General features: G+C 49.9%; 2 protein-coding genes across 10 annotated transcripts in view; both read left to right on the top strand.

Annotated features, from left to right (window-relative positions):
- The window catches only part of Rab11fip5 (RAB11 family interacting protein 5), a 49,495-nt gene extending 46,341 nt beyond the window's left edge, over positions 1 to 3,154 (top strand). For all 3 annotated transcript variants that reach the window (XM_008824719.2, XM_008824720.2, XM_017796027.2), the window contains 2 exons: positions 408 to 597; positions 851 to 3,154. In XM_008824719.2, coding sequence (XP_008822941.1) covers positions 408 to 597; positions 851 to 1,054 — 394 coding nt within the window. In that variant the 3' untranslated portion in view covers positions 1,055 to 3,154. The remainder of the gene's footprint in view (positions 1 to 407; positions 598 to 850) is intronic.
- A 2,331-nt stretch (positions 3,155 to 5,485) lies between these two features.
- The window catches only part of Sfxn5 (sideroflexin 5), a 142,240-nt gene continuing 136,751 nt past the window's right edge, over positions 5,486 to 10,974 (top strand). For 3 of the 7 annotated variants that reach the window (XM_008824717.2, XM_029559416.1, XM_029559417.1), the window contains exon 1: positions 5,486 to 5,666. In XM_008824717.2, the coding sequence (XP_008822939.1) occupies positions 5,565 to 5,666 (102 nt within the window). In that variant the 5' untranslated portion in view covers positions 5,486 to 5,564. The remainder of the gene's footprint in view (positions 5,667 to 10,974) is intronic. The other 4 variants (XM_029559418.1, XM_029559419.1, XM_008824716.2 and 1 more) reach the window with 4 other exon arrangements.

The following is a 10,974-nucleotide window of genomic DNA, read 5'->3' as shown; positions in this document are numbered from 1 at the left end:
AGAGAGAGAGAGAGAGAGAGAGAGAGAGAAAGAGAGAAAGAGAAAGAGAGATGTTTAAGCAAGCCACCCCAGTTAATCGAGGTCTTTCCTGGTTTTAGCCCTGAAATTCTCATGCCCCTGGAATCTCCATTGGCCATGAGGAAATTGGGAACTGAGAGGGTTGGTTGCCCCACTAGAGAAAGTATAGAAAAGGGAAGGGAAATGGTTGTCGAAGACTGGGTACCAGTATGGGAGTCTGCAGGTAGCCTGTACTATCCCTGCCAAAGGGCCAGTCATCCCTGGTGTGTAGGATGCTGTACCCCAGAGACCTTGAGTATCCAGGAGACCTGGAAACTGTGCAGAGATGACAGCCCTGCCTCTATCTGTGCCACCCTTCTCTCCCTGCAACTCACCATCTGTCTTTGCAGTCCTCATCCTGTGAAGCCCCTCAGTACTGCTCCTGTGGAGGGCAGCCCAGACAGGAAGCAGACCCGATCCAGTCTGAGCACAGCCCTGAGCAGTGGTCTGGAAAGGCTCAAAACTGTCACATCTGGCAGCATCCAGCCTGTGGTCCCAGCACCCCAGCTTGGCCACACTGTGGACAGCAAGAGGCTGAAGGTGAGGCCCAGTGAGGTGCTAGGGGAGCACCTGAGTGAACATGTCGTATGGTGGAGAGAGGTCAGTTGTGTTGCATGGGGCAGAGCAGGTAGCTGGCAGCTCTCCATGTCATAGCTCCAAAAAGGGGTAGGACATCTCTGACCTTAGATATGTTCAGCTGTGGGGTCTGGCTTTCTGCACTGGGGAAGTAGGTTTTGGTGGACCAGCCAACAGCAGGCCTGGGTCGCGTGCTCACTCTCCCCTCTGACCATAGGACTCAGCTGTGCTGGACCAGTCAGCCAGGTACTACCACCTGACCCATGATGAGCTGATCAGTCTGCTCTTGCAGCGGGAACGTGAGCTGAGCCAACGGGACGAGCATGTGCAGGAGCTGGAGAGCTACATCGACCGGCTGCTGGTGCGGATCATGGAGACCTCACCCACACTGCTGCAGATCCCCCCTGACCCTCCCAAGTAGCCCTCCTCACCCCATCCCTGGAGGATTGTTGAAGACCTGTGTGCCCGCCCTCCACTGCCCTACTTTCACTTGGGCAGGGTGTAGCCTGCCTTCGTGGTCATTCCCTGCTCCCTTCTCCATCCTGTCTTTGCAGGGGCTGCTGGAAGGAGGCCCTTTGGACTCAAACTGGGGGGTCATGGGTCATGTCTTTGGGAGCCCTGGATCTTTCCTGCCTGCCCATTTTCATACCTCTTAGCTTTCCAGGGAATTGGAATAAGGATGTTTAGCTGTCTAGATGGAGCAGGGGTGAGGTATGGTTTCTAGGGTGAGATGTGGAATCTGTGACGATACTGTTGCCACCACAGGTTAATCACCCCATAAGGTTGGTCAGTCATTTCTTCCCTTTGCCAATCCTTCATCTCCATTTTCCTCCAATGGCCGGAGGGCCTCCTGGTATTAACTGGGACAGGGACCAAATTGCTTGCTTGTTTGTATGTTGTAGACAACCAGGACACCTACACCTCAACCTTGCACCTGTCCCCTGGTGGTCTAATCCAGTTTCTGTTTCTGTCTGGATCCATATGCAGAGCATGTATTGTGTGGGCAGAGGTGGTGGTATGTTTCTGTGTTGTTCAGCTGCTCCCTGTCCCTCCTCAGACCATCACACTGAGTATTCCAGTGGCAATGGGAAGTGGGGCTGCGCACAGGAAGAATGACTCCTTGCTCTTGAGGTTCTCCCCACCTCCCTCACATGAGCCTTTCCAGGTTGGGGCTTTGCACTGTTTATGTTTTGGGGATCAGGCCTCTGTCTGTTGTTTTGTCCAGATGCCAAAACTGTGCCACTGTGAGGTTGGAACTTTTGGAAACGAATTAAAATGTGCCTTTCATGGGTAAGGACAAGAGCCTCTGGATGTAGGCCTCTCTGGCCTTGGTGTCCCCTCCCTCCTGTTGAGTGCATGGGAATGGCTCTTAGGGTCCTAGAAGAGGAATGTGGCCCAGGCTCTTTGCTTCCATGAGAATACTTTAGCTAAGGCTCTGGCCAAGTTGCTGCTGCTCCCTAAGCCTTCCTGCCATCTCCCTTTCCTCCCCTGTCCCCATTCAGAGCATCCCAGGATTAAAAACCTAGTGGGCAGTAGGCCTGGGGCTGTCTTCTCCTTCACTGTGTCTGGCCTTGGTTCTCAGTTGTGCTGGACCAGTTAGCTGGTCTGAAGTGGGAGGCTGCACTCTGCCTTAGAGGATACCTATATGTAGGAAAATGCCTTGTGGCTCTCCAGCTGTTCTGTAAGCTGCTGCACAGCCTGTCCCTCCTCTTGTCTCATCCCCCTGCCTTGCCTGGCTTGGCTACAGCACACTTTGAAGCCAAGTATCTGCCCTGTGGCCCAGCTCCTGGTTTGCTTGAGAACAATGCAGGCTTCCCCCATGGCATCTGTGGGGGTCCTTTGGTAGCTGGGGCACCCTGCATTAGCAAAAGGTGTGTGTGCGTAGTAGGACTGGGAAGATGCTGAAGGAAGATGCTTTGCCCCAGTGGAGAGGCAGTGGCCTCTTTCCAGCTGTCTCTTCATGACAGCTATGGGCTTGCTCCGAAGGCCTCAGAAAGAGATGTGCTCCGTAGGTGATGCCAGTCTTCTGCCAGCATAGGCAGAGGAGTCCTATGGTGAGGTCATCCACTGTGTAGAGTTCCCAACCCTAGGCCCACTCATCAGAGCTGGGAAAAGAGGCACTCATGCCCAGATCTTTGGCCACTTTCCGGGGGGGAGGGTATTCGGGGTTGGAGAGTGCCTTTCTTGAGGAAGTGGGGCAGTGTCACTCCTCTTCTAGATACTCTGTTGGATTTTATTTGGTCTCAGTCCTGTCCCTCATCTTTGACCCATCTCTGTTGATTGGTCTCCCTCCCTGGCCAGAGTAGGTATATCTTCTAGAGAGGTTCTGAACTGAAGCCCAGGGTTCTGCTCGATGTGTCTGCTCCTGGCCACACATCACAGGAGAGTGCAGTGGGCTGGGCAGAGAGCAGGCACATTCTGCTTAGCTGTTTGTCTTCCTAGTTGAAATTCCTGTTTATAAAGAGCTTGTTCTTCATGTTTTAAGCACTTTATGAAGAATAAAAAGTCCATGTACCACAGATAGCCTGGTGTGTTCCTGTTTTAAAATGAATGGGTAAAGGAGGTTACTAGTGGGAGAAGGCAGTAGGACTCTTGGATGACACTGATTTGCCCTAACAACACAGTGTTGCCTCATAGCTTGGGCTCCTAGGATGCCTGCATTTATTGGTCACCAATAATAGGTGTATTGATTGGGCTCTGTGGTGGAATAAAGAGGGTGAAAGATGTGATTTTTTTTTTTTTAAGTTACTGAGCCTGGTAAGGGGAGATAAGATATAAACTGTCCTTTGTAGCAAGCCGGAATCTCCATCTTTAGGAAAATTCTTTTCCTCATAGCTCAGCCACTAGTGGGTGGATAGGAACTTGGACTGCTACAACTCATGCAGTGTCTAGAAGGACATAGGGCAAGCTCGAGTCAACTGTACACCCCCCTGTGAGTTAGAAGCCCAGCATGGTCTTCCTTAGAGTCAAGATCAAGTCCCTTCCTTCTTTCCCTCCTCTCCCTCTTCTCCTTTCCTCCCCTCCCTCTTCTCTCTTCTCTCCTCTCCTCTCCTCCCCTCCCCACTGTTCCCTTCTCTCTCCTCATCTTTTTGAGACAGGGTCTCACTGTGTAGCCCTGGCTGATCTGGAATTCTGTGTAAACAAGGCTGGCCTTGAAGTCATAGAAAACCATCTGCCTGTCTCCAGAGTACTGATAGTAAAGGGATATGCCATCATGCCCTCCAAGACCAAGTAATTTGTGTCTGGCTGCCTCTCTACCCTCTACTCCCAGTCTAGTTTATTAACCAGATAACTGAGTTGGGACTGCAGATGCTCCATTCTGCAGGAGTGTGTGTTTATTACCTGTGAGTGCTTGATACTTAGATTGCAACACTCCCCATTTGACATCCCTGTTGCTGATCCTTGATAACAGCTCATGCCTACTTCCTCCCAGGAATTGGGCCTGGGAAGAATCTTCCTTGTTTGATCAAAAGAGGTGGGAGCTCTTACCACACTATGACACCCAACACATTTTGTGCCTAGTGTGAGTTCTCCTGTGTCTGCACTGAAGATTGAGTGAACCAAAATCACAGCTCCTTGCCCTGTTAGTCTTAACAGTAGGAAAGATATTTAAACCCATAGTTGTAGATGCATCATGTCTGGTAGCTCACACCTGTAATCCCAAAACTTGAGAGAGACAGGAAGAAAGATTACAAGTTTGAGGTCAGTCTGGTGAGTCCCAGGCTAGCCTAGGCTATAGACACTGTCTTAAAAAAAAATTTTTTTTTTTTTTGGTGCTGTTTAGTTTTTGTCAACTTGAACCAGAGTCATCTGGGAAGAGGGAATCTCAACTGAGGAATTTCCAAGATCATATTGGCCTGTGCCCATGTCTGTGAGGCATTTTAAAATTGCTAGTTGATGTAGAAGGGTCCAGACTACTGTGGGCAGTGCAGCTCTTGGGCAAGTGGGCCTGGGCTATATAAGAAAGATAGCTGAAGCAGGGCCTGGTGGCTGACGCCTTTAATCCCAGCACATGGGAAGCAGAGGCAGGCTGATGTCTGTGAGATAGAGGCCAACCTGGTCTACATAGAAAGTTCCAGGCCAGCTGGGGCTACAAGAGACCCTATCTCAAAAAAAGACAAAACAAAAACCCCCACCAAACAAAAAAAAGACAGCTGAGCGAACCAGGAGGACACAAGCCAGTAAACAACGTCCTTCATGATCTCTGCTTCAGTTCCTGCCCTGAGTTCCTGTAAGATGAAATAAACCCTTTCCTCCTCCAACAGAAAGCAAACTAGGACAAAGTTACACAAGCAGTGATGCAAAAAGAGTGCTGTGCGATACAGAAGACTGAAGAGGATTTTGTGGTAGGATGATGGAAATCACGAATGCTTAGAGGTTATAAAGAGAACCAGCGTCAGCTAGGCCAAGATCAAAGTATAAGTAGAAAGTTCAAGGGTCACAGCAGCCCCAGACCAGCTTGTTTCATAAAGTGAGTGACAGAATGGCTGGAGGAAGGGTGGCAAGGGAAGAAACTGCAGGAAAGTTCCGCAGTGCAATTGCTCGCTAAAAGTCTTCCAAATTAACTCCACTTGGCCTTGAGTCCTTGCCCATCTGCTGCTGGGTCCGCTTGTGTCGTAGGGCCTGGTCCCAGGTCCGCTCCAGGCGAGACGTCTACAGGGACAGCTTAGACTTCAGGGATCATACGCACAGGCACACGCTCCCTGGACTGCGGACGCCTGCAGCTCCAGCAGGAACTGAGACTGGGTCTGCGTGGGTGCAACTCTCTGCAGTCTGAGGTTGTCATGCTCCGAGAGGGAAAAAACTACACTCCCCACCAGCCTCTGCGCGCCCTGCTCTGCGGTTGCTCACAGCCAATCGGGAGAGGCAACTGTGGAGGGGGCCGAGGAGGGACATTTTAAAAGGGCCGGGGACAGCAGGCGTCAGTGGCCATGGCGGATACAACGACAACAGCCTCGGCGACGGCGGCCAGTGCCGCGAACGCCTCTCCGGATTCGCCCCCTTTCCAGCTGGGTAAACCCCGGTTCCAGCAGGTGAGGTTCGGGCGGTGGCATGCGGGTGTGTGTGGGGTGGCATCGAGGAGGGGACTGAGCTGAGTCTCCTGCAAAGTCACTCCAGCCCGAGGGTCTGCAACCCGCAGCCACACGAGCCTGCAGCTAGTGCGGGGACCTGAATACAGCCGCTCCTTTCCCATTGGTCAGCGGGACGGGCGATGTCTCCCACATTGGCTCCCTATTGGCAGCTGGCGCCGTCACTCTCCGGCTGCCCGAGTCCTTGCCACCGCCCCTAACCCGAGGCGCTCTGTGATTGGCCACGCGGGCCGCGGCCGCTCGCTGGTCCTGGGTCCGAGCGGCTCTTGTAGGGTCCCTTTGGCAGGGGGCGCAAAGTTCCAGTCTTGCTCTCGATGGAAGGGTGACGTGTTCGAGACGTCTCCCAACTTTTCTCCAGGTGGGACTGACCTCACTTCTGAGCTGGGGGCAACCATTGGGCAGCGCTCCTGGGTCACACCCCACGGTTACGCTCCGGTTCCCCGACCCCTATTGGCGTGCTGGGTGCGCCCTAGGCTGGAGACCGGCTGCTCGAAAGCGGCGGCCGGATCCTGATCCTCCGGCTGGGGCTTTAGTGACGCTGCCAGCCTGCCGACTAGCATGCTCTGCTGGGATGGGGCTGGGATACGCCGGAGAGCTGGTGTGCGGTGAAACGCTGTGTCATCCCTCGGGGCTCCCTCGCTGCTTCCGAGAGTCCCGAATGCGCCCACCGCCCCACACCCGCGGTGCTTCTGCGCCGAGCAACGTTGGTCCCCACCCACACCTGCTTGGGCTCTTCGGGGTCACGGTGACTGTGGTTCCCCCGCGACACACACACTCCAGAACCCCAGCAGGACATCTCTAACTCGGCCGCCGAGCCGCGGATCCAGTCTGAAGCCCGAGGGTCTGCGGCTCAAGTCCCTAGGTTCCTGGCTCCAACTCGGACCAGTACGTCCGAGCTTCGGGCCTTGCCAGGAGTGGGGACAACCGATGCTCTAGAGAGAATTTGAAGGGAGAAAGAAATGGCACAAAGGTGGCCTTTTTCTAGGGGATGGGAAAGCACGTGGAGGTGGGAACGGAACTGGATCCAGCTCCCAACTTTTCTGATAATTTAGTAGCTGAGCTCCTGAGCCTTCTGAGAAAATGTCCCTCGGACTTTTAAACAGGACTTGATTCCTTTTAAAAATAGACTCTCCGCCTGGAGGAGTCTGTGGAGACACTGCATGTCTCTGCTAGTATAAGATGCCACCCATGGCTACACCATCTATCTGGCCTTGAGTGACCCTCCATTGTTCCCTCCTCCCCCCAATTCCTAAAGCAGGCACTCTCCTCAGGGAAACACTCCTTGGTGCCACTACCCTGTGGACCTTTCAGATCACCAAACTCCCTCCTGCACACTTCTTTGGCCACCTCCAGTAGGAACCCCTTCTACATTCTTCCTTGTGGTCCTTTAGCCCTGAGAAAAGGGGCTAATCTAACCCTGAGACAGTCTTTTAATAACGTCTTGAATAAGTGCTGCTTTTCCCTGGTGTCCGATGTCTGGGTGGCTCTTGGGACATCCAGCAGACCTTTACTGATTCCTTTTATTGGATTTCAGCACTGGGGGACTATTTGTTCTGATCCCTGCTGGAGCATGTTTGAGGAGACCCAGTTCCTGCAGCTGTTCATATCTGTTACCTCTGGCAGTACACTGTGCAGTAACCAGGACTGAAGCTCCCCACCACAGTCAGGGTAATGGCCTACATAAGGAAGGGTGCTGAGCAGATCTGATTTACCCATGTTGAGAACTTAACTCAGTACCTGCTCCTCCCACCTGCTCTCTGGCTCTGCAAATAGTCCAGCTTGCCACTCAAATGCTAGAATTATAAACCTGGATTCTCATATACTTCCTTGCCCTTTTAAGTATAGCCAGAGGCTGTTATCTCACCCCCTCAACAGAACAGCTCTCATAACCACCTTCTCCAAGGCTAAGCCAGCCCTCCTTACCCTTATTTCCTGGGCCAATGTGGAAGCCTTGGGCAGGTCTCAGGCTTCCAGTCCTGCTCTAGGCCTCTTCCAATCCTTCCCTCTTCTCTATGGCAGAGACCCAGCAATGCAGGTCTGATCAGGTGATTCCCCCTATACCCTGCAGTGGCATTCCTCTGCTTCTGAGATAAAGACTCATATCTGAAGGAATCTAAAGTTCTGCATAGACCCACTCCTGCTGATATCTACCTTGAAACCCACCCACTTCTTTCCCTCACATTGGCCGTTTTTTGACCTTTGACCTATCTTTTTCCCTCCCATGCCTGAGCCATCTGCCAGAACATCTGTCCCCTCAACATTTCTCCGGATCTTCCTTTTCCCATCATTTCCTTGAAGGAGCTTCATCCTCCCCCTGCACCTCATTAGTTTTTGTACTCTCAGTGGCAAGACACCTGCATAGTGCGTATTCTGATTTGGGGTGACTGCTTCATTACTATTTGTCTCCCCTTGAGTGACTTCGAACCCCTTCTTCCTGTCCCTGCTCAAAGGTCTCTCTGTGATGGGGGCTGAGGGAGCAGCCCTGAGCAGGATCAGAGGGTAGACAAAACCCTCGATAGGTTTTGGTCTGTACTATTTTTCTCTTCAGAAGATCATGATGGTGATCAAGCATTGTTCTATTTTTTTTTTCATATTGACTTATGGAATTTTTACAGCCTCGTGAGGCAAGTAGAGTGATCTCTAGTTTCCAGATGAGAAACTTGCACCTCACTTACAGATTCAGTAACTTCCCAGGCAGCCTGGCTCCAGAGTCCATTCTTCTTTATATGCTGTCAGCTTTCTTTTTGGCTGAGTTAGTGCTTTATTGCCATCCAAAACAAACAAAAAGGAGATCCAGTGACACAGGTCAGCTGTGTACATGGCCCTGGGAAAGATAAACATACTTGAAAGAATCAAGGAAGATCTATCTATGTCAGCTTTTTATTCTGAAGGTTTTCAAATATGTCCCTGTGTGCCCATCACTTACCTGCAACTTTTGCCAATTTAAAGTTATTTCGTCTGTGTCCCTGTAGCCCCAGCTAATGTGCTATGTAGACCAGGCTGGCTTTGAACTCACAGAGATCTACCTGCTTCTCCCTCCCGAGTGCCAAGATGAAAGTCATGCACCACCACATCTGGGATGTTAGATTTTCTAAACATAGGTTCTGGGAATCAAATCTCAGGTCCTTATAATTACCAGGCATGAAGTTTACCCAAATGAGCTATCTCTCCAGTCCCCTCTTTGGTTTATTTTAAAAACAAACAAACAAGCAAACAAAAAGGGAATACTTTTAGATATACAGAAGTTAAAACAAAGAATTTCTGCAGAACCCTCACACGGGTTTCTTAATATTTTCCAGGGCTATGGTACAATTGTTAAAAATAGGAAATCAACATATGGGGCTGGAGTGATGGCTCAGTGGTTAAGAATGCTTGCTGCTATTCCAGAGGACCTGAGTTCAGTTCCCAGCATCTACATCAGGTAGCTCACAACTGCCTGTAACTCTAGCTCCAAGGGATCCAACATCTTTGGCCTCCTCTGGCACCTACACATGCACATAATTAAAAATACAGTAAATCTTAAACAAATAAATACCCTCCCCCAAGTATTCAATGTGTGAATATTAAGAAAAAAGAAATAGATATGGGTCTACTCCAGGCTGAATTGGATTTCACTGTTTTTTATGCTAACCTCTCTTTTGTTTCCAGTGTCTGGCATTGTTTGTGTGTTTTAGTCTTCTTTGGTCTGTGAATTTCTCATACTTTCCTAATTTTTTGCTTTTGACAGTGTTGGAAAGGACCGGTCCCATGTCCTTCAGTTTGGCTGTGCCTAGTGCATTCCACTTGATCGAGCTGGGGGCTCTGAGGGAAGGATGTTCCAGAGATAAATACCCTCAGGATTGCAGTGCATCACAGGGGTTTTTAAACGAGTGGTAACATGAGTGCAACACTCTTCACACACCTCAGTTTTTCTTTTTAAATTTATTTTATGTGTATGGGTGTTTTGCCTGCACCATGTGTATACAATGCCCATGGAGGTCAGAAGAGGGCATTGGATCCCCTGGAACTGGAGTTACAGGTAGTTGTGAACTGCCCAACATGGGTGCTGGTAAGTGAACTCAGGTCCTTTGGAAGAATGGCAAGTGCCCCTAATCACAGAGCCACCTCTATAGCTGCTTCTTCTTCTTCTTCTTTTTTTTTTTTCAATCTTTTGAGACAGGGTCTCCCTGTAGCCAGCCACAGCTGGCCTGACGCTCACTATGTCTACCAGGCTGACTTTGAGCTCACAGAAATCTGCCTGCCTCTGCTGGGTTTAAAGGTATGGGCCACCATACCTGGCTAAGTTTTTGTTTTTAAGATCTATTTTTAACTAAAAAATAAACATTTTTATTTTATGTGTCTGAGTGTTTGCCTGAATGTATGTAAGCATACCATGTGCGTGCCTCGTGCCCTTTGAGATCAGAAGAGGCCATTGGATGCTCTGGAACTGGAGTTACAGATGGTTGTAAGCTGCCATGTGGGTGCTGGCAACTAAACTCAGGTCCTTTGCAAGACCAGCAAGTGCTCTTAGCTGCTGAGCCATCTCTCCAGCCCCTGTGACTTCTACTCATTTGTTCCTTCTCCTTTTCTTCTCATATCTGTTGAAGAAACTCGGTTGTCTGTCTTGTACAGTCCCCTCATCCAGAATGTCACATCTCTGAGATAGTGTTTAGCATGTTCTTCTATCCCACTTTCCCTCTTGTCCTGAAATCCTTGGTTTTAAACACTACCCTGCATGCCTAGTGAAGGGGAAAGAGGACAGCTCAGCTCCCCGGAACCTCAGAGACCTGTCTTTCCTTCTTCTCCCCTCCTTTTCTTTTCTGTCTTAAAAAAAAAATTAAAATTTATTCTTTGACAATTTCATGTATGTATAAAATGTATCTCTTTTTTTGTTTGTTGCTTTTGAGACAGACTCTCCTTATAGCCCCAGCTGGCCTGGAGCTACACTGTGCAGACTAGGCTGGCCTTGGCCCTGATCTCACCAGGAGCTGTCTTCCAATTGCTGGGATGAAAGTTGTGAGCTACCATGCCCGGCTTATATTGTGTGTCTTGATCAAATCCAATCCTGCTTCTCCCTCTACTGCCCCTGGACCACCCACCGTGTTCTTCTCCTACTTTCATGTTTATTTTATTTAAATTAAAAAAATTTAATAACCACATGATTAGAAGAAGAAGCATTTTACAGCTTTAAAATATTCAATAACACAGTCCAGAGCAAGGATACATCTCTTTCAAAAGTGGCTGTAAATTCTTAGGTTCACAGTAGAATTAA

The sequence above is a fragment of the Nannospalax galili genome, unplaced genomic scaffold, assembly GCF_000622305.1.
Source record: "Nannospalax galili isolate Female #2095 unplaced genomic scaffold, S.galili_v1.0 scaffold389, whole genome shotgun sequence".
Lineage (NCBI taxonomy): Eukaryota > Metazoa > Chordata > Mammalia > Rodentia > Spalacidae > Nannospalax > Nannospalax galili.
This window is presented reverse-complemented; position numbering and strand designations above follow the sequence as displayed.